Source organism: Amblyomma mixtum, chromosome 1 (assembly GCF_055824585.1).
Source record: "Amblyomma mixtum isolate Tamu chromosome 1, ASM5582458v1, whole genome shotgun sequence".
NCBI classification, from domain to species: domain Eukaryota; kingdom Metazoa; phylum Arthropoda; class Arachnida; order Ixodida; family Ixodidae; genus Amblyomma; species Amblyomma mixtum.
In genome coordinates this window covers 183073682-183095854 of record NC_143012.1, presented here as the reverse complement: position 1 = coordinate 183095854, position 22173 = coordinate 183073682, and the positions used below count along the sequence as shown (strand labels likewise).

General features: G+C 47.4%; 2 protein-coding genes across 2 annotated transcripts in view; one reads left to right on the top strand and one right to left on the bottom strand.

Annotated features, from left to right (window-relative positions):
• Positions 1 to 22173, top strand: part of LOC149370175 (uncharacterized) — a 230897-nt gene that overhangs the window by 137630 nt on the left and 71094 nt on the right. The gene's annotated exons all lie outside the window — the stretch shown is intronic.
• Positions 1896 to 21455, bottom strand: LOC149370177 (uncharacterized). The gene is made up of 10 exons (XM_089567593.1): positions 21275 to 21455; positions 19212 to 19318; positions 18994 to 19083; positions 15796 to 15994; positions 14599 to 14673; positions 14476 to 14523; positions 14271 to 14342; positions 9592 to 9692; positions 4191 to 4404; positions 1896 to 2150 (listed from the first exon to the last, which is right to left on the bottom strand). Exons 1-10 carry the CDS (start codon positions 21453 to 21455, stop codon positions 1909 to 1911), a joined length of 1329 nt encoding a protein of 442 aa, XP_089423719.1. The 3' UTR covers positions 1896 to 1908.

Below are 22173 nucleotides of genomic sequence, written 5' to 3'. Positions count from 1 at the left end.
GCACAACCACAGCGACGGCGCGAGGTGGGCCCCCGTTTCTCCACTGTCGTGACGTCATCGTGTCACGTGGTGTGACGTCATGTATCACGTGATTTAGAGGCGCACAACCACAGCGACGGCGCGAGGTGGGCCCCCGTTTCTGCACTGTCGTGACGTCATCGTGTCACGTGGTGTGACGTCATGTATCACGGGATTTGGAGGCGCATAACCACGGTGAAGGGCTGAAGTGGTAGCTAAAGTAGTATACTTCGCATAATAAGTGCACCGCCTCATGAAATTTGACGGGTGTCCACCGAGATATGTGAGACAGTTGCTGCGTAATTTCCTTTCCTCAACTACAATTTTCATTTTCTTCATTACGGGCCATCTTTGTCTTTCTTCTTTCACTCCCACTTCCTCCCTTCCTCTACGGTGCGGTTCAGGTGTCCACCGAGATAACAGAGAATTACTGCGTCATTTCCTTTCCTCAAAAACCGTTGCGTTCAAATGGCAAGGCATCTCGCCGAACGGGTGGTGGCGTTCCGTGGACTTCCTGGCAGCGCTACAACACGCTGTCGCGTTCCACTCCTAAAGGCGAAGCTTAAGCAGCATTAATCAGTAATTAACCATTAATTATTGATTTGTCATCACTTAGTAATTAGTACTAAATTACATGTGACGCCACCAGTGCCACTGAAGCAGTCAAAGTGGTGCGGAAAACGCTTTCGCCTCTACGCACTGTAGACAGTCAATGTGCCCCCTTGAATTTTTTCTCTCCAATTCCTCGGCGGCCCCCGTGCTTCGTGGCCTACGACGCCTGGCTGCTCACTTCGCCATTCGTGATGGTCTCCTGTACCACCGAAACTCTCTACCGGCCGGAAGTGGCTGCTTGTCGTCCCTGCCCATTTACGGTCGACATTCTGCGCCCTGTTTCATAATCATCCGCTGTCTGCTCATGCCGGTGCCTTTAAAACATACATGCGACTCCGTCTGCGCTTTTACTGGCGTGGAATGTTCACCTACGTCCGCAAATACGTCCGCTCGTGCCATTGGCCGCTAGGGGGCCGTGTAGTACAGACGCACCCCACATCGGCTCCGCACAAAGACAGCGGAATTCGCCAATCGCCAGCGTCATCGGCCCCAATTTCACCCCCCCCCCCCGATCTACGAATGTGAGTGCCACCCGCCATCAATTTTTGGCCCGACTACGCCATTTTTCGGGCACCCACGGCCCTTTCTTCTCTCTGTGACCTCTTCGCCTGAGCTAGCCCTATTGGAAAAATGACTATACTGGGCATACTGGAACCCGGCATCCAGCATCATAGTGGATTATGGTGATGGGAAAGCTGGGTACTGGCATGCTGGGCAGTGGGCATGGCGGGTGGTGGGCATGCCAGGTGGCGGGCATGCCGGGTAGTGGGCATTCCGGGTAGTGGGCATGCCGGGCAGTGGGCATGCCGGGCAGTGGGCATGCCGGGCAGTGGGCATGCCGGGCAGTGGGCATGCCGGGCAGTGGGCATGCCGGGTAGTGGGCATGCCGGGCAGTGGGCATGCAGGGTATTGGGCATGCTGGGTAGTGGGCATGCAGGGTGGTGGGCATGCAGGGTGGTGGGCATGCAGGGTGTTGGGCATGCAGGGTGGTGGGCATGCATGGTAACAGGTGTGCAGGGTAGCGGGCTTGCTTAATGATGAGCATGCACGCCCAGTATAGAGTATAAATCATGCACAGGTTACAACAAAATTAGGCAAAGGCATAACCACTTGGACATGACTGATGTGTCTGCAATCGAAAGCTAATTTATGACTGGAGCCCACAGCAGAATTACGGCATGTAGTACGTGCAGTATGAATGCATCATGGCAAACTGGCACTATAATGCCATGTTTGCAGTAAGTGCCTAAAACCTCAGGTTGAATGGTAGCAGAGTGTTTATTCTAAGTTACACTCTGCTTGGCGGCCTGCCTCAGTTGATTGGTTCGGCTGGGGTTCCTGTGCAACAGCTGGTTCGGCTGGGTTTGGCTGGGGCTTCTGTGCAGCAGCACCTCGCACCCTCTTGCCTTGGCGGCCTGCCTCAGTGAAGAAGTTCCGCAGGTGCTTCCGCACGGCAGCCACTCGATGGTCCTTCGGCGGTTCCGGCAGAGGGTGTTTCTCAACAAAATGAGACAGGCAATCTGAAAAATTAAGAGAATTTAATCAGTTTCACTCAGTGCTCAGGTGAGAATAGCCAAAAGGATTTTGCAACTTGGAAATTTCTAGCAGGTGAACATTCAATCTGGAGCAACTACCTCATGCTTTCTACCAGTGAGAATTAAAGGAAGGTAAAAGTTCGAATACACAGGAGAGGGAATTTCAACCAAACTTGTAGCATGGTTTAAAAAATGACATGTTGCACAAAGATTTGAACAGTGCAGGATAGACGTCGTATTGGGCAGGTGTGCATACACTTTTTTAAATGCACCCAAAAGCACAATTTTTTTCAGCAAAAGTAGCAGGGAATGTCTTCAAACAGATTTAGTTGTCTTCTTCACTATCGCTTCAGCCTCTTCAATACCACTTTAGTTTGCATGGTTTCTTTTTAAACCTAGGACAGGGAGGGATTTAAGTATTAGCGTGTGACCGCACTCATTCATTTCAATGTTCTCAAATGCACACCGATTGAAGGGTCAGTATAGGAAAGAAAGCAAGGATGAATAAACAGACCACTGGTTACAGAGGTAGTTCCCGGATTAGAGCGCTCACTACTTCATTGAAGGACCACAGATATTAAATTTAGTTGCATGTTTTCTTCTTTCAAACGATGCATCAGACATAAGAATACAAATTTCACCCCGTTGTATTTGCCTAGGACCACTGCTGCTTCAGTTTCATTAACCGAACAATGGCTGTGATGCATTTAAAGTGTTTAGTCCACGTGAGGTATGAAAAAACTGCAATATAACCACTGATATGTCGTTTGCTGTCATTCCAGCTCTTCAAGGGCCACTGACCAGGGGTCTGGACATTTTAGACAAACAAACCCGCTGCACAGATTACGCATCAAAGATAACCTCTGCAAAATATGAGTCATGCACGTCCCGAAAAGCTGTAAAAATTCAAATCAAAGCCCCTTAGGTATTTAGCAGTCGAAGGTGAATACCATGAGGTGAACCAATATTTTAATGTATAACACATCAATTGAAAGATGGGTGTCCATGCTCCTTTAAGAGAGATAATGCTGCACCAGGAGTGTGACTGCACTGTCTCTGTATCGTGGCATAGCCTAGGTTCCTTGAAGCCGTCTTCTCAAGGAGCACTACTATTTTTCTCCACTGAGGGGTCCGGTGTTGCCGTGTGCTTCCAACATACGTCTATGATTCCTGAAGTCTCTGATGAAGAAACTGTGCTCGACCTTCCTCGCACCGTAACAATTCAAGCTCACGTGGCAGAAAACACAAGCTAGTGATCAAGCATGCATATGGGCATGCGAGATCACAGGGATCTGGTCATCGTATGCTAACCCACGGAGAATGCCGCCCTATCATTAGCAGTGGCTCAGTTTAGTTAGAATTCCTATTTATATGAACCAACTTTCTAATGCTGAAATTTGGAATGCGGTTCCACTATAAAAACAAACCAGAAGCTCGGATGCCTACGATGCTGTAACAGCGAGCATAAATGAGGTCCGTAGAGTCATCCGTTCGCAAACGTTTCATACAGTCCTACAGTTAACATACACACAACAGTGCTCCACAAAAGCTAGAGAAATCTAGCAGGATCCAAATTTGGCATTGCTTGAGCCTTCTCAAAGCAATTCTTTCTTTGCATGTTCATTCGCCATCTTCACTTTGGACAGTGTTGGCAAGGCCACCGAAACAGATGTGCAAAACATGAGCATACCATGTGCATATAAATAGTAGGCAGTTAAGGGCTAGGAAACAAAATGGGACAGCACTGGATTCTGCAGGCCACCTTTCACGTTGCATGTTGGTAGAAGCAGCCAGGGTCATGTTTGTCTACACAGGCGGTAGCCTCCACGTCTTCGCATTTGTCACAGCTCTTAGTTGCTCGAAAAGTACTTTGGTGCAGCCTTAGCGCAATGTCATCAAAAACCACCAATTTGTAGCAGCGTGTACCAGGTTTAACACAACAATGCAGCATCCCACAACTACTCGGTGAAATATAGGGCAACTTGTAAGTGAAAAAATAGTAGTGAGCAGCCTCGATTTACTTACTCTTTATCACCTCCACCTTCTCCGGAGTGGCTGGAAGCTTTCTGCCTGCAGTAGCCATGGAGCGGCACTGCTGCCCAGTAAGGCTGCGCTCGGCAGCTTCAATCGGTGACCACAAATGCCGTGACAGCTCCAAGCAACACCTTGCGTCGCTGGTGTTTTTCATTACATACGCCCACTTTTCGGTGGGCATCCACAGCTGTGGCCCTATTAGCCCCTGCACCATTCGATAAAAGTACCAATAGCACTGCGAGCACAATTTGGGACCAAGGTTGGGTTCACAGGATTTAATGTCCCAGAGCAACTCAGGCTATGAGGGTCGCCACAGTGGAGAGCTCCAGAAATTTCGACCACCTAAGGCTCTTTAACGTGCACTGACATCGCACAGTACAGGGGCCTCTAGCATTTCGCCTCCATCGAAATGCCACCATCGTGGCCAGGATCACACCCGCTTGATTCAGGCCAGCAGTCGAGCACCATAACCATTGAGCCACCACGGCAATTATTGACCAAGCACAACAGAAAAGATGGACTGGGGGAGACCTTGAAATGCATGGAACAGATAAGCAATGCTCACGGGGGTAATACAGCAAACTCCATGAAAGGAAATGCAGCCAGAGGCATCCAAAAGCCACGTGGAGAGGTAATCCCAGAAAACTGGGATGAAAAGCATTAGGAAAGGCCTTTGTTCTCCAGTGGACGTAATCTGGCAAATGATAAGATCCGATTTGTCAACAGCACACTTCCTAATTTCGAGAACTGTAGGAAAAGCTTAGCACTCATCAATGAACTTACATTGCAGTGGAGATCATTCATGATGAGGGAGAAGGTGGTTTATACTTTGGGTAGTCATTACGTCTCATCGCAATGCCCCTCACATCAAATAAAAACAAAAACAGGCATGGGCTAAACTGTTTCAGGTACTTGTAAACATTATGAAAACAAAAAGTAACTGCGCAAAAGGACGGGACAAGAGAAAGAGAACCACACGGGACAAACGCAGACTGACACACTTCAAGAGGCTGACACACACATGCCTAGGTCGAAAAAGGCACTTCTGCCCTTTAACTCGTGCCATTCGAAGCTGGTCAAGAGGGGTATTGTATCAACTTGCCTCAGGGCTTCATTAGCCAAGTCCTGTCCACATAAGGTTCAGGTTAGCTTTGAGGCTGAAGTTGATCGCCTTAGATCTGCTGGTTTTCCGCTGGCCCTTCTTCAGGCTGTCTCTGAGTCCCTGTTGAAGTCCTTCCGCCCAAACTCAAAACCTCGGGGGGCGGATGCACAGGAGAGGCGGAAGTATGAAGTTATGCCCTATGTTTAGAGGGTCTCGCACGGCCTGAAGAGGGTCGCCGGAAAATTCGGCGTTGAGGTCATTTTTTCTGCACCTTGCAAGTTGTCGCGTTTGTGCAATTTGGCGAGAAAAGATAAGCAAAAGAAGGTTGTGTGTGGCATCAACCACAGGAATAAGTTCGTACAGTGTACACGCAATGTAATTTATCAGATTCCCCTGAGTTGTGGTAGGTTCTACACAGGGCAAACTGGCCGCTGCGCCAACATTAGATTATTAGAGCACGCAAATTCCGTAGATGATTCAAGGGGGCAGCATCTGCCAAAGCATTGTCACACTTGCAAGCATGATGACAAAGATTGTAATCCGCTTTTCAATAGGACTAAGATTATCGGACGCTCGAGGGATAAGAAAGAAGGGAAAACTATCGAGGCCTTGGAAATCGTGAGATTAGGGCCTGACAAGTGTGTTAGCGATGCTTAAGTACACCTGTACCACAAGGAGTTCGAGTTCCTTGATTCCACGAGATGAGCATGGCTTTTGTTTTTGGGGGTTGGTGCGCATGCGCTTTGCTGCTGAAGGAAAGAGGAGTTGGTGGAATAAATCAGTTGTCAGTCTGCGTTTGTCCCGTGTGGTTCTCTTTCTCTTGTCCCGTCCTTTTGCGCAGTTACTTTTTGTTCTCATAATGTCATACCAACTAGCCCCTCACCACACTCTTCTAGACTTGTAAAAAAATAGAGAAAAAAAAGTGCCTCACTGCGTTACCAAAAAACTGCAGTGACGAGGACAAGAGGAGCCACTGCCCCCTGAAATGGCACTCCTGCTATCATCAGCTGTTCTCACTTTACAGATTTTTGCAGCAGGCTACATAAAGATATGGAGTAAAAAGAATGCTAGCTTATTCTGTGTACTTCACTCATGCAATTCAGTTCATGGAGAGAACCAACATTTCTACGCAGACTCGGTACTTTCCTCGGGGTGAAATGGGTGGGAGCAAGGGATGTGCTTCTAACATTTTGGCCTAATGCCATCACCACAGTGTGAGTGACATTAGCTAATGCAAGAACAATGTGTTTGTGGGGTGCGGACCTTATGACATCGCGAAGGCCATGTATGTACGCTGAGGAAAGGAGCCTTGGGACTGGTAAATATTTCTAGGTGTGTTTTGTGTATGGCAGAATTCTATAAGCTGTTGCTTGAATAGGTTGGGTAGGGTTCAGTGTCAACTACTCTGGCATGATCAGTCTATACATAAACCAAGTCCTAAGAATGCTCTGCAATTGCACTGCGCTCTTGGTCAAAGTTTCAGACACCATTCTTGAGCTCGTGAACCTTTTGTGCAAAATTCTTCCTTTTGCTAATGTGGTTGGTGGTACAACCAGTACGGGGGTTTTGTAAGCAATGCTTTGCAAATTCCTTCAATGTGCAGTCTTTTGGCTGAGGCATGAAGTGCCCACTGGTTGGTGGTGGTTGGTGACACACCTATTCCCTGCTTACAAAACAGGTGGGCCAGCATTTCACTTGTACCTTTCACATGCGGGATGGCGATGTGGGCTGCTTGGTGGCTTCGGTTGCCTTCTGTCATTTCGGTTTCTCGTGAGACTACCCGTTGGAAAAACTGATTCGTGCAGCCATTGCGGTGGAGATCATTCATGATGCTTCCCTCCTCCAGCTTGTGCTCGATGTATAAGGAGCAGATTGTCTTGGCTTTAGACAGGAGAGTGGAGCCCATGGTTGCTTTGTGAGTGGTAGGCTCATTTGAAAAGAAATTTAAGCAGTCCCTTGAGGATGGTTTTTTGTGGAGTCTTTTTCACATCAATAGCCCGTCAAGAAACAAGAGGCTTTTGCTTGTTTTGCATTCCACGTTGAACTTGATGGCCGGTCCAGTAAGGTAGAAGTACACCAGAAATTCTGCTGCCGTGGACTTCTTCAGGATGGTAAAACAATTGTCCATGTTTGAAAGGAATACCTTGGAGCCATTCATGGATACTGCAGTGCTTGTTGCTCAGTCACCTCTAATGCCAGGTTCGCAGCTGCCATCGTGAGTGGTGCTCTGATTGCCGTTCTGCTGGATCGCCTGAAGAATTCTCCTGTAAAAGAGAAGTACATGCCACCCAAACAAATCTCCAGGAGTTGGCATAACTCGGCTAATGCTAAGGCAAGTCAGTCCGCCGATTTGCCCAAAGGACTTGCTTCAGTGCAGAATAGTGCACATTGCTGGAGTTTTGCATGGGGTGGCACATACTTCTAAAAAATTCTTCAGGCAAACCAGCAGTGCTGCAGTGAGAGTGCCAATCACGGTGATGCCTGCAAACCTGGTGATGGAGCTGATTGTGTTCGTTCACGAACACACCCAAGGTATCCCTTCAATGCGTGGATGACTCTTTTACCATCCCGAAGAAGTCCATGGTGGAAGAGTTTCTGGTACACTTCAAGCCTGATGAGCCGGCCCTCAAGTTTACCCTGCAATGTGAGACAAGCAACAGCCTCCTGTTTCTCATCGCGCTAGTGAAGTGAAAAGGACCTAAACTACAACTTTCTGTCAACAGAAAACTTACCTGCACTGGTTGCTGCTTAAATTTCACTTCAAATCACCCTACCACCCACAAAGCAACCATGGTCTTTACGACTGCCAAGACAATCTGCTTCTCAGACATCGACCACAAGCTGCAGCAGGACAGCGTTAAGACTGCTCTCCACCACAACGGCTACAAGAACTTCTTCTGACAGCTCGCGCAACAGCTTGACCACAAATCAAAATAAAAAATTGCCAAAGCCACAACAACCCGTACCACCATCCTGAATGGCAAAGGCACAAATAAAACATCAGCCTGCCTGTGTCGCAACCAGGGAACAGGTGCATCACCAACCATTGGACATTTCCCGCTTCTGCTGAAAGATTGCGCATCGAACGAGCATCCCGCATCATCTACTAAATCCCTGAACTTACTGTTCCACCAGCTACATCGGCAAAAGGAAGAATTTTACACAAAGGCTTCACTAGCAGAAGAATGCTGCGTGAAACTTCGAACGAAAGTGCAGTCCAATCGTAGAGCATAACGAGCAATTGAACCATCACATCAGCCGAGCACACCAGAGTAGCTGACACTGAACCCAACTTACTCAAGCGGCAGCTTATAGAATCCTTGCACATATAAAAGGCACCCCCAGAAGCATAAATCTTCCCCAAGGCTCCATTACACCAGCATATGTGCATGGCCTTCGCAACGCCACATAATCCACACCCCATCGCCCCACGAACACGGCTTGTTTGTACCCCAGGTCAAATCACACAGTGGTGATGGCAGTGGGCCAAAGATTAAAAGTGTCTCTCTTGCTTTCACCCAGTCAACCCTGAAGATGGCACGTTGGCACTGAAGCATCGGCTCTCTCATGAGACTGGTCAGAGCATGTCACAGTCTTTCCTCTGTCATTTTATTTATTTATTTATTTATTATTTATTATCAATACCTCAAATGCCCCAGGAATGGGGTATTACATGAGGGATGGGCTGAATGTGTCACTAATGGAAGATTGGATGGCAGCCTTGAAGTGCAGTGGATCGGAGTGGTGCACGGAGTCGAATGGCAGGCCGTTCCAGTCTCGAGCAGTTTGCACGAAGAATGAGCGAAGATGAGCTGTAGTCTGTGCTGGGGGAGGGTAGACTGTTTTGGGATGGTTGGTACGGCTTGATAAGCGATGAGCTGGCAGGATAGCTGAAACATCAAGTTCCCCCAACCAGGAAGATACCTGCCACAATTTTCATGTTCCGAAGTTCATCAACAGCTGTGAAATGCAGACTACTATGTGTTCAACAGTGGCACTTGTTAAAATTGTTTGCAACACGCACAAGCTTTATAAAACACCAGCAGCTATGGTGGCTATGACATCCAGATGACGAGCAGAACGATGCGTGACTGAATCCTGGCAGGTGGGGCCACATTTCAATGGCAGTGAAATGCAAAAGCAACTGTGTTATGCATCACCAGTGCACATAGCGTTCCAGGCGGTCTAAGTTTATCTGGAGTTCTCCACTACGCATCTCACAGATTGTGTCACCTCGAGACATTATGGCCCATGTACCATACCACTAAATAAAGTACTGTCCTACGTCACCTGGCCATCCACAGCTTCAAACAAGGCCACAGGCTTCTCAATCACCTCCCTATTGCCTTCATCAAGAGACGGTCCAGCAGTCTCGGTTCCATGGCTGTCCTCTGCAAAGTGCGCACACTCAGACAAGAATTGAAATCATGATGTATTTGTAGGTGCATACTTTACAAAGACACAGAAGGAAGACACAGGACTCACAGTGCCTTCCTTCCTTCCCTCTGCATCTTTGTAAAGTTTGCACCCATAAAATACATCGTGAACAGCCTCCAACCAGCCCAGCTTTCTGTTGTGCTGGGCTGTTGTCATATTTCATAGCTCAAGAACATGCTATTCTAGTAGAATGTGTTCACTAGGACACCACAGTGAGAAATAATCATGATTCCAGAAGATTCACAACAAATGACACATACTCCAGGCTGTGATACAAGACAAGCAATCTTTCAAGATCTGAGAGAAATCTACATGCAGATTACTAGGCAATCCATGCAATATCGGTAAGTGAAAACAGACCAAAGTACTACTTAATGTTTAAGAGCAAAGATTCACACATGCTTCCTTGACAACTGAATGCATTGTGTACCATATATGATATTGTCACGTTGTAGTGACGGCAGTCCAGCGGTCAGGAAGACACCAGAAATACTTGCAAACGAAGCTCTTTATTTGGGCTGACTTGCGCCCTCAAAAGAACTGAATCACTCGGCGGCGGCGTAAGCAACAGGCGTGCTCGGCGGTCGTCGAACTACGAATGCCCGCCGCTCGCGGCATCGCTCAATTTAAAGGCGGCAAGGAAACTTCTAGAAAAACCTAGATGCAGCCCTTCATGGCTGCGATCAATCGAGATTAGTCTGGTCGCTTCTCGCGCCACGAACAAAAGTGATAACAACCCTTTCCTGCAGCCTTGAGCGTGAACGAACAAACACTACAATGATACGTGGCATTACCCCCCTTCCAAAGAAGCATCGCCTCGATGCTTTAAAATGAAAATAAACACGGAGAATGAAACTTCGAGTCCTTCAGCGTTCATAATATGGCTTCAGGCGCTCTGTGAGTCCGTTGGTTTGCGGATGATAAGCAGTTGTCCTCCGATGACTTGTCTGGCTGTACTTTAAAATGGCTTGCGTCAGTTCCGCTGTAAATGCTGTTCCTCTGTCTGTGATTAGTACTTCGGGTGCGCCGTGTCGGAGGAGAATTTGTTCGACAAAAAATTTTGCAACTTCTGTTGCGGTACCACTAGGCAACGCTTTTGCTTCGGCGTAGCGGGTCATGTAGTCGGTGGCCACGATGATCCACTTGTTACCTGATGATGAAGTAGGAAAGGGGCCGAGTAGGTCCATCCCGATTTGCTGAAAGGGTTTAGTTGGCGGTGGTATGGGGTTCAGGAGTCCGGCTGATCTAGTCGGAGGCGTTTTGCGTCGTTGACACTCACGGCACGTTTTCACGTAATGCGAAACGTCGGTAGCTAGCCGCGGCCAATAGTACTTCTCCTGGATGCGGTGCAACGTGCGAGCAATCCCGAGATGCCCTGCAGTCGGCTCATCATGACATGCCTGCATAATTTCTTGCCTGAGATTTTTGGGCACGACAAGAAGATGCACTGTCCTGTTGGGCGCGAAGTTCTTCTTCAGAAGGACATTATTGTGAAGGACGAAGGACGACAGTTGGCGCTTGAACCCTCGGGGAGGCGATGCGGTCTTGCCTTGCAGATAATCAACCAGGCTTTCCAACTCAGGATCCGAGCGCTGCTGCTGCGCGAAACTGCTCGCGCTTACCGGTCCTAAGAAAGCGTCGTCGTCTTCCTCTTCCGGTGCTGCGTTGACGGGGGCTCGCGACAAGCAGTCTGCGTCGGAATGCTTGCGGCCAGATTTGTAGACTACAGTTATGTCGAATTCTTGAAGGCGCAGGCTCCAACGAGCAAGGCGGCCGGAGGGATCTTTCAAATTGGCTAGCCAGCAAAGAGCATGGTGATCGCTCACAACCTTGAATGGTCGTCCGTACAGGTAGGGGCGAAATTTCGACGTGGCCCAAATAATGGCGAGACATTCTTTCTCGGTGGTCGAGTAGTTGGCCTCGGCTTTCGACAGTGAACGGCTAGCGTACGCGATAACCTTCTCTTGTCTGCCATTTTTCTGAACGAGGACCGCTCCTAAGCCCACACTACTTGCATCGGTATGAACTTCGGTTTCGGCGTTTTCATCAAAGTGCCCGAGCACAGGAGGGGACTGTAAGCGGCGCTTCAGTTCGTTGAAAGCTTCCTCTTGCGGCCTTTCCCATTTAAAAGGCACGTCAGCCTTGGTAAGTTGGGTCAAAGGTTCAGCGATGCGCGAAAAGTTCTTGACGAATCGCCGGTAATAAGCGCATAATCCAAGGAATCTGCGTATAGCCTTCTTGTCATTAGGCTGTGGAAACTCTGCGATCCCAGCCGTCTTCTTGGTGTCTGGGCGAACTCCATCCTTGCTTACGACGTGACCAAGGAACAGCAGCTCCTCGTAAGCGAAGTGGCACTTCTCTCATTTCAGTGTCAGGCCTGAAGACTTGATCGTTTCCAGCACTATCCGAAGCCTTCTGAGGTGGTCTTCAAAGCTTGAGGAGAAGACAACAACGTCATCTAAGTAGACTAGGCAAATCTGCCATTTCAAGCCTGCGAGCACCGTATCCATTACTCGCTGGAACGTCGCTGGGGCAGAGCAGAGGCCGAATGGCATCACCTTGAACTCGAAGAGTCCGTCTGGCGTGATGAACGCAGTCTGGCGTGATGATCGAGGATTGGGCGTCGCGAGGGGAGTCGCCGAAATCCGAAATGGCCGAGCCCAGGTGTTGCTAACCAACTTCACCGAAGAATACCGGCATCTAAACAAAGGTACGACGATCGCTTTCCTCGACGAGCTGGCAGACATCAGAGACGTATTTGCCCTACCCGACCAACCTGCAGAACTATCTGAACAAGGCCATCAACCCACGTTCGACATCAACCCAGCATTACCCCGGAGCAGACAAGACCAAATACGCAGTCTTCTTCAAAGGTACACCGATTGCTTCTCATCAGCATCGAATGTGCGACGAACCCGGCTTACCCAGCACCTCCACCAGATGTCACGTTGTAGTGACGGCAGTCCAGCGGTCAGGAAGACACCAGAAATACTTGCAAACGAAGCTCTTTATTTGGGCTGACTTGCGCCCTCAAAAGAACTGAATCACTCGGCGGCGGCGTAAGCAACAGGCGTGCTCGGCGGTCGTCGAACTACGAATGCCCGCCGCTCGCGGCATCGCTCAATTTAAAGGCGGCAAGGAAACTTCTAGAAAAACCTAGATGCAGCCCTTCATGGCTGCGATCAATCGAGATTAGTCTGGTCGCTTCTCGCGCCACGAACAAAAGTGATAACAACCCTTTCCTGCAGCCTTGAGCGTGAACGAACAAACACTACAATGATACGTGGCATTATGGTACATTTTCCTCGTCCTAAGCTATTGCAAAGGGTTAAAGGAAGTCTTGCTTATTTAGTATCACATCTTCCCTGTCTGAAAGCCACGCCTGCAGCAGCTCAACCTTCAAAAAGGTTTCTGTAGCAGCTTTCTTTTTAAATGTATGTGGAGGTAGTGTTTAGCATTTAAGCACTAAATTCCATATATAATGAAAAGAATTGCTACCTTCTACGTAGAGGTAGCATTTAAAAAAGTTATAAGGTTATAAAATAGGCTTTTTTTGTTCTGTTACAGCACCTGCAGTGTGATTGTGATAATCCTTAACACTGCGTTATGAGAGGGACGTTTTTACTTGCGTATCACAGGGCACAGCATGCAGTTAAGGGCGATTCTGCCTCTCTACGACATAGAAAGTACATTCAAAGTACATATGCAGCGCTTCAATTTAGACATATGGATACAATATGCGTGAAAGAAACTACTACATGCAGTTCAGTTCTGCATACTGTTACAATCAACTCTTCTTTGAACAAAGCGATTTTAAAATGAAATGACAACAAATAAAAATGCCGAAAAAATGCAAAAAAAAAATTATTGCAAGGCAGATTCAAACCTACGAACCCCAAATGCGCTGTTGCTTTCTTCAAAGTTACGCTGTTGCCTCCTCTAATGTTATGCCCCTGACCACTCAACCACAAAAAGAGCGCAGAGTAAAACCTACTTTTCAAGTGGCCCGCTTCCGTACATTTTATAGCGTTCTACATCATGTATCAAATCGAAAGTTGGGCTAGCTGATATATCTTTGAATGCGCTGCTGGTTGTAAAATTCCTTTTCCAATAATCTTTCAGTTCTTAGTAGCACTTCTCCTTCCTTCTTCATCCTGTCGCAGAGGTGTTTTTGTACCGCGTGCGTGAAAGGAGTACAGCTAGACATACCTACTTGAAAACAATAAGCTGTTGTGCGATTTCACTTTCTACTGCCTGCCCTCAAGCACTTTACACTTTGACACTGACTGTGGTATGAAACCCTACCGCTAGGTCAGAGTAGAGCTCAACAAAGTTTTCAGTATGACGTAGGAGAAAAGCAATTACAGCAGCAGGCAGCCTCAAAGCATCCAAAAGCATGCTCCATGCACACTGTTATATTCAGCAGCCAGCAGCCTCAAGCAATACAGAACAATCGAGAACGTCTTTCATACGTACTGTCATGTTCAGCAGCAAGCAGCCTCACAGCACCCAAAAGCATGCTTCACACTTACCGCTATGTTGAGCCCCCTCCACATCTCTGGCAATGGTACTCAACCCACTGTGCCATGATGTGGCGTTACTCCCTGCAAGGACAGCAGACATGTGAGCAATTTAATCTGTGACTAATCTTCTGCCCAAGAAAGACAGCTAATATAGCTCAACCAGGTTCCAGGTGTGCAAGAAGCCCCCGTCTCAAAGTTCCATTCAGGAACATACCTGTGTTACTGGGTACACCTGGCACCATTTCCTGTGGAAGGCCACTACCTGCAAGCAAGCCTTAATAAGCTATATTACCACTGTATTTCAACATGAACAAATGCAGAGGCATAAAAGCCTTACCCGCATCCAAAGAAGAAGCCATAACAACTTCAGCAACGATAGTGCCTCCTTGTTGAGTTGTATCTCGTGCAACCTCTTTAAGAAAGTCAGAAATGAACACCATTGTTACTTAAGTCAAGACATTAGTGCACACAATAGTAAAATCCCAAGTGCTTTCACCCCAATGCACAGACATTAAACATGCTTGGGCATGAAAAAGATTTCGACACTACTAAGCCACTGCTGTAACTTTTCGCAATGTCTGTAGATTGTATCACCACCTGGCGGTGAGAGCACGAGGTGCCAGAAAGAGGGTACTGCAGGCAACCAGACGGCAGCATAAGGGTGCTTCTCGCTAGGTCAGCTGCATGTGCTCATTCTCTTTTCTCCCTAGAGACATGGAGAAGAATGCGTTGGTGCCTCAGCATACCAATCGAGCCGTGTACAGCCGAAAATTCTCCAATTATGAACCGACAGATACGCAGTAGAAGTAAGAGTGGGTGGTGAAGGCGCAGTTTAGTATACATTCTGTCGCCACCGGTGCGAATCTGCAGTACACTTCACTGCTAGGAATTTATTCTCAAGTACCACAGCTAATCAAAACACAGATGCTTCACCTGCCCAGAAAAAATACGAGTTCTTTTGCTACAAGCTGTTTGCGCTGCTGCAAACTACTGCCTCGCAAAAAGCAATGGCCATGACAAATCAAATTCGTCTTTGTCTTTTGTATTTCGGTTGATTCATCGAGCCAGTGCTGTAGTGTCAGACGGGAGAATAAACAGAATGCAACCTGCACTAAATGTGTATGTTCTCACAGAAGTTTTCAAAACACGGGAACAAAGAAGCTTAATTTTTTTCCCTATGTGGGGGCGTGGACTGCACTCAGAAAGATACTGCAGGTCGCTTCGTGAACAGTACAATGCACCATTCACTTCAGAGCTACAAGTTTAGACCACCAAGAGAAAATTTCCAGAGCCCTTCACTACGGCGTCCCTCATAGCCTCAGTAGCTTGGCAAAAGTGACATAGAATGGCAAAAACATTTTCCCGCAGTCCAGGTTGCATTATTCGCATTGGATATTTTTGATCTTTGAGTAAAGTTACGTGGTACAACCAGTGTATCAGGCTCAGTAATCTGCACTTGATGCCTAAAATCTGAGCCGAGCAAATATTACTATGCTACTTGTACATAAAAAAAAATAAACGAGTGCATGCTCACCGATCTTATCCAGAAGGGCTCTTGTAAGGCGCTGGTTTAATGCGTTGGCTTCTCGGAGCTCCTTCCGCAGCCTTTTCACTTCCTTTTCTTTGCGGCTTAAAGCCTCTTGAAGTTCACCCCCCTTATTTTGTTGTACCACCTCATTCTGCTGAAACACCATGCATTTAGGACTATAGTTATAGCACAACAATACAGGCAATCAAAAGGAGGTGACACAAATGCTTCTCTTAACTGTTTATTAGAAAGCCAGAAAGAAAGGTCATGAACGCACACTAGCATTTCCGCAGCTTTACATGGCATCCAGAAGCCTAAAAAAATAGCACCTATTGAAACGGATGCAAACAGACCCGCATTTCTGCACCAGAAAGCACAATTTATCATTTATGCAGTTGACCACCACCTTAGTGTAAAAGGCCTCTATGAGCTTGATACCTGCCTGGTCCATTTTTATGCCCAGGATGACCACAGCAAAATTTGCACTGCTGCCTTCCGTGCGCTTCCCAGTTGGTCATCAACATAGCGTCCAATCTGGCCTTCTGCAATTATAGCTTCAGTTTTATAAAATTTCATGCATGACATGCACAACACAATTACAAAACCACTTAGCATGTGTCTTCAGGCATCTCAGCTTTTGTCTCTTCAAAAGACATGAGGGCACAGCTCTCCACGCTTGCTTCAGGCTGGGAGAACTGGTACGGTATACCATAGTCCTTCAATGCTTTTAGGGTCATGAAACTTCTCCGTAACGCTATGGGAGAGCTTCATATGTTAACCGCGCCTTCCACGAGGCGGCGCTAAGAGTCATGTGGAGGCAACGGCGTGAGGAAACGAGCACCTCTACAGCCGGAAGTCTACGGGTGGAATGGGACACCGGCGGTGCGGCAACAATTTTCTCTTCTCACTTTGCCTTCGTTTGCAAAATAAGTACAGTGCACGTAACGCGCAAGCCTGTGATGCCGAATACTTGCTGCATGACAGGTTGCCGCTCTGGCTATGGAGGTACGCAGGAAAAGGCCTCGCTATTCTGTCTGCCGAGCGACGTCAAGCAGCGTAAAATATGGAAGCAGGCTATACCCCGACAGGAAAGCGGTGGGTTTAGCTTCGACTCCAAACATGTCCGTGTCGGCGAGAGGCATTTTTCCCTACGGCTCTGGTCTCACGAGTTTGTGATCAACGGAGAAGCAGTGTCGCCGCAACACGAGAAGCTGAAAGTCAGGCCAGGCGCTGTCCTACGGATATTCAAATGCCTACCAGCGTACTTGCGCACGAGTCTGTGACGATGTTGCGTTTCAAACAGCTGTACCCAGGCTGTTTCAAACAGCGTGGAGTGGTGCTGGTGCTTTCGCACCACTCCACGGGGTCAAACCTAGCCAAGAATCTTGTGGCGTCCCTGAATTTAAAGGTGCCGAAATAAAATAAATATTGCCTCGACTGGAAATTTCGAACCCCCGGCAGCGCAATCGGATCAGCTTCGCTGGCCACTGCACGAGAGCACCGTGTTATCGCAGCCGCCGATCACGCCTCGTGTTCTTGTTATTGTTGCCTCAAAAACGATCGCACATAACCACGGTGGGAAATTGGCCAGGGTTGCGTGCAGACCCAAACAGGAAAAAACTAAAATTTAACACACTATTGCGCTGCGTGCATTGTACACCGTCGTCTTTATCAGCTTACACCTTCGGAACGAACACATCAGATCAGCTTAACCTCGATCAGACCTTAACTTGATTCTAATTAATTATCAACTTGATTCTAATATATACCTTGATTCTAATTAACTTGATTCTTTCACAGCCCTTACCGCTTTATTGCCCGTATCTGTCTTTGGCTTAACATGTGCTTCTGCCATGGCAAATTCACAGAAACTAGCTGCAGATAGCCAGATCAATCGCCTATCAACACACAAGAGCATCCGTCTCATGGAGGGAAACATTGGCACAAGCAACAAAGCAGCAAGGACTGTAAAGGGTAATGCCAGGCTAGAGCTGCATATTCACAGCATTACCCAAAGCATCAGAAAGGCAAAAAAAAACTAAGTCGCGGGGGTTAACGTCCCAAAGCAACAAATGGGCTATGAGGGACACTGTAGTGGAGGGTTCCAGATTAATTTAGACCCTCTGGGGTTCTTTAATGTGCACTGACATAGCAAAATAGTTATTTTTGTATTTCACCTCCATCAAAATATCAATAATACAGTCACTGCAGCATCAAACTAGCGATCTTGGGATAAAACACCAAAGCCACCGTAGTGGGTAACTTCAAAAAGGTGACTAATCAGAATAATATGCAGTTCTTTCAACACCGAGCAAGCTTGCACAGCTGTGTCCTCACATATCACCTAGATGCCTGAAGAAACAAACAAACTGGTTTGTGAATTCTCTACACATGCAGCGAATTGCACAAAAGCCGGATAAGATGTTACATGAACAATAGACTGGAAGCACACTGAAAACGTGAAGGTAGCAGTGCAAATTTTGCTCTTCACTGCAAGGCTTGCAAGCTCATGAAAACCTTCTACACAAGAAAGGTACCCTGCACAACCACTGTGCCCTGCAAAGGCAGCTTTATGCACTGTTTTCAAAAAGCCCAGTCTGCCTCAACTGCTCATGCATGCAAAGGTGCGCATGTGTTTTATGTCTGGTTTTCCAATGAAAGTTTTCTTTGCAATTTCTCTATCCTCTGTTCACCATATCCGTGACCCTAAGCATAAAATACATAATAGGCAATGAGTTCAGTCGAAAGGACACATTTACTATAGGATAGGCATAAGCTCAGCAATAATAGGGTATTGAGAGCGGGGAGAACCCCACGCCACTGCCACAGGAGCGCACTGTATCACAAAAACGTGATGACTTTGGGTGGAAGTACGGCGACACCAACCTCCCCAGGAGTGTGCAGCTTTTGCTCGGCTAGCACAAATGCTCATTACTTTGGCAGACAGCCTTCATCTAAGCAGTATTTCCTAGTGTGTTTTGGCTGGCAGAAAAGGCAAACCAAGAAACTGGGTGCACAAGCTAATACAACTCAGCTGCAGCAGTCTCCGTGAGTGCACCAAGCCACAGTCATCTGGTCCCCTCTTGGCTCTGACACCCAAGGGGACGAGGACGGCCAGCTACGTATTTCAAATCCATCCCCAATGAGCTCCCCCGTGCGAATACCCCCTCAAAGCACAGCGATACTCATTCAAAAGACTCATACCTCCAATTCGCTGTGCTCTATAATCTCCTCATTTATGAGATCCACAGCCATAGCTTTGCATCGTTTTGCCTCTTTGTCATTACGCACTTTCTGCGAAGGAAAAAAGAATGAATTCACATGTAATATCTTCCAAGCCATTATTATGCCGCTTATCATGCCAAAGTACTTTTAAAAACCATAATCAACTACAATGCTAAACGATATGTGAAACAACTCACCCCTCTCTTGCCGACACACTTGCTGCCGCGCTCTAAATCAACGTCAATTAGTGTCGGAAATGGCTCCCGCAAGTTCTTTAGCTTTACATGCATGAGTTGCAGATCATCTGGAGGACAACCACAAAACACGGCACTTTGCATTAGCAGAAATGAACATCATAGAAAACAGCAACACAATGAGTGCATTAAATAGCAGGTCCTATAGCAGAAAACAACCCATGTATATCACTGCACATTAATAAACCTGCCATCATAACATGACTCGATGCTCAAGTTTTCTGAACTCCATAAATTAATGGCAGCGTCTATTCTACCAGCAGCTGGCAGAATTTTCACGGTTCCAGGGTGAAATTCCCCTGTCACTCACCTCTGAATGGGTACTTAGGGTGACACAAGATGAATTTTACCATTTTTTCCTGGCACCAATCCTCCTGGTACTGTTCATTTTGTCCCCATCAAAGTCAAGTACTTACTATTGATACAGCTTAAGCACTGTAAGCTTGATAGCAGTCCCTTTGCTATTTTATGTGGCCCCCTCTCAGCTAGCAACAACACCAGAGTCTAAAGCAAAAGATCTTAATCCAAGCTGCCGGACACAGCCAAAAGCGGAAGCAGTGAATCATAGTTTGGGCCAAGGGCAGCAAAAAAGGGTAAGCCAAGCTCTGTTAAGATGGCAGAAAAGGAGAAGCTCCATAGTGATGTGCTGACCACACCGACCTGCTGTCAAGTGTTGAGTTCGATTCCTGGTGAACCCGCCTACAATGCTTTTCTTCTGCTCCTTTAGTCTTCTTACGCTTGCTAACCTCGCAATGGAGGGCGCTTAGTTCATTTTTGATGGGCCAAAATCAAATGCCACGAAGTCATCACCCCGGTGCACTAGATCATATCTGGCACACAGAAATGTGGGTTACCTCAAAACTATCACCCAGATACGTCCGTTGCTTCCAGTCGCATGGTATCTAAGCAGCATTCACGTTTAGCGCTAACACTGTGGTGCATGCAGCAGGAGCGCTTTAAATAAAAAGTGTACCAGGCCCCCTCAGTTGCTTAAGGTCCCACGTATGTAAGCTTAAAGGAAAGGAAGTATCTATTCTACCAGCAGCCTGGACAATTCACCTTCTGAAATTGTCCCCGCGCTCACCTCTGATTGGGTACAGGGAACCGGGAGACCCTTCACCACGAAAACAGATACTTGACACTTTCGCGGTCGTCGTTCAGGAAAGAAAGCGCTCTAGACAGGTAGGTCTTGCCTCACAACAGCTAATTTTCAGCGAAAGAGACTTCATTGCTTCTTGGGTCTCCAGCGCCTGCAGGCAGCCACGTATCTTTGCTTTTTGAGACAGACCATGTGAGCCGGATAATAACCAGCATTCGCGGAGAGGAATTCTAGCGCACTGAAAGTCGAAAGAAGAGCAGTTTACCGAGTGCGTACTCAAGGAAATAATAATAATAAAAGCAAAAAGACTAAAAGATGGAGGACAATAATGTGTACCATTTGACCCTTGCACACGGGCAACGTTCACCATGGTTACGCGAAACCGTAATTTAGAGGGTTCAGTTAGCGAGCGTCAGACCTGCACCTGCGCTGGACGTGCGGAACTCTACGAAGCTTAGCTCTACTTTTTGTCGCCCTTGGAGCTAACCATTATTCATTACGCCCGATTTCGGTTGTTTCGAGCAGCACTGATCTTTTATGCTCAGCACTGTTGGCGCGCGAGCAGACAGAGACAGAGCCCGCGGTATTCTCGTTTTCACTTCAGTACCACAGCACCCAAATGCATTCAGTAGCCAAGAAGAGACGCAAGATATAACAAAGGGACTACTGTCAAGCTGTAATCGATCAATGGCAAGAGCCGTGTCAGTCCGTATTTCTGCTGGCAGCGTTAGCTAAAATGTGCTGTGCTGGTGGGAGGATCGGAACTTTGAAAAGTGAATAAAACGTACTCACAGCGCCTCTCGTAACCAGTCAGAGGCGAGTGCCGGGAGAACTTCAGCCCAGAAATTATCCCGACTGCCGGCAGAATGAAAACTGCCAAAAGAGAAATGTTTTTACCGCAACTTACCTGCCAGGGCGTGAACAAAGGCCGGGTAATACCCTTGAACGCTCCGGTCTTCTGAGCACCAGAAAGCCTCCACTTTTTTGCTGGGATCAAAATCCTCAACATTAATCGGTTCGAAAACTTTAATCAAATTAACGGGCAATACGGCCCGAAATTTGTCCTCATACTTCACGTATGCTAGCATCGTAGCACCGAGCAACACGTTCGCAGACGCCAAGGCAATGACCACTTTGACCACTTTCCCGCCTGGATTGCGATTCGGCTACAGCTTTGTCGCGAGACGGCTGCCGTGCGGCGTAGCATGGCGCCATGCTTGTCGCTGTCGTGGAGTTCTCTTCTTGCGTGCTAGTGCTGATGTTGTTTTATTAAAAGGACGGTACACATATACATTTGTTTGCATGTTGTTTTCTTTTTAATAATGCATAAGACATTAGAATGTATGAGACCGCTAAATAATTGATGTTGTTTCGGTTTTGGTGTGATCGTCCGAGACGAATACGAATATCCTCCTTGGTACGAAACGACGCTCGTATGGATGGATGGATGGATGGATGGATAGATTGATGGATGAATAATAATGGCTTTACCCTTTGTACAGGGCGTTAGCTTTCGCCACCTAGCCTATACTTCCCCCATTGTTAATTTAATTTTCTTTTCCCTTTCGCTCTTACAATATCTAATCTGTCTATCCTTTTCCCCTCGAAATTCACGCCTCCCTTGATTTCCGCCACCAATCCTCCAACCTCCCCTTCGTCAATGTCACGCTTTTCCCATCCACTCGCCCGTCCTCCCCAGTAAATCCCAGCGCTATCTCTATGGTCGTTGCTGCCCCTTCTGGGAGGGCTGGGCGGAGTTCTGCGCACCTCAGAACCAAGTGTTCTATGGTCTCCGTTTCCGTTTTA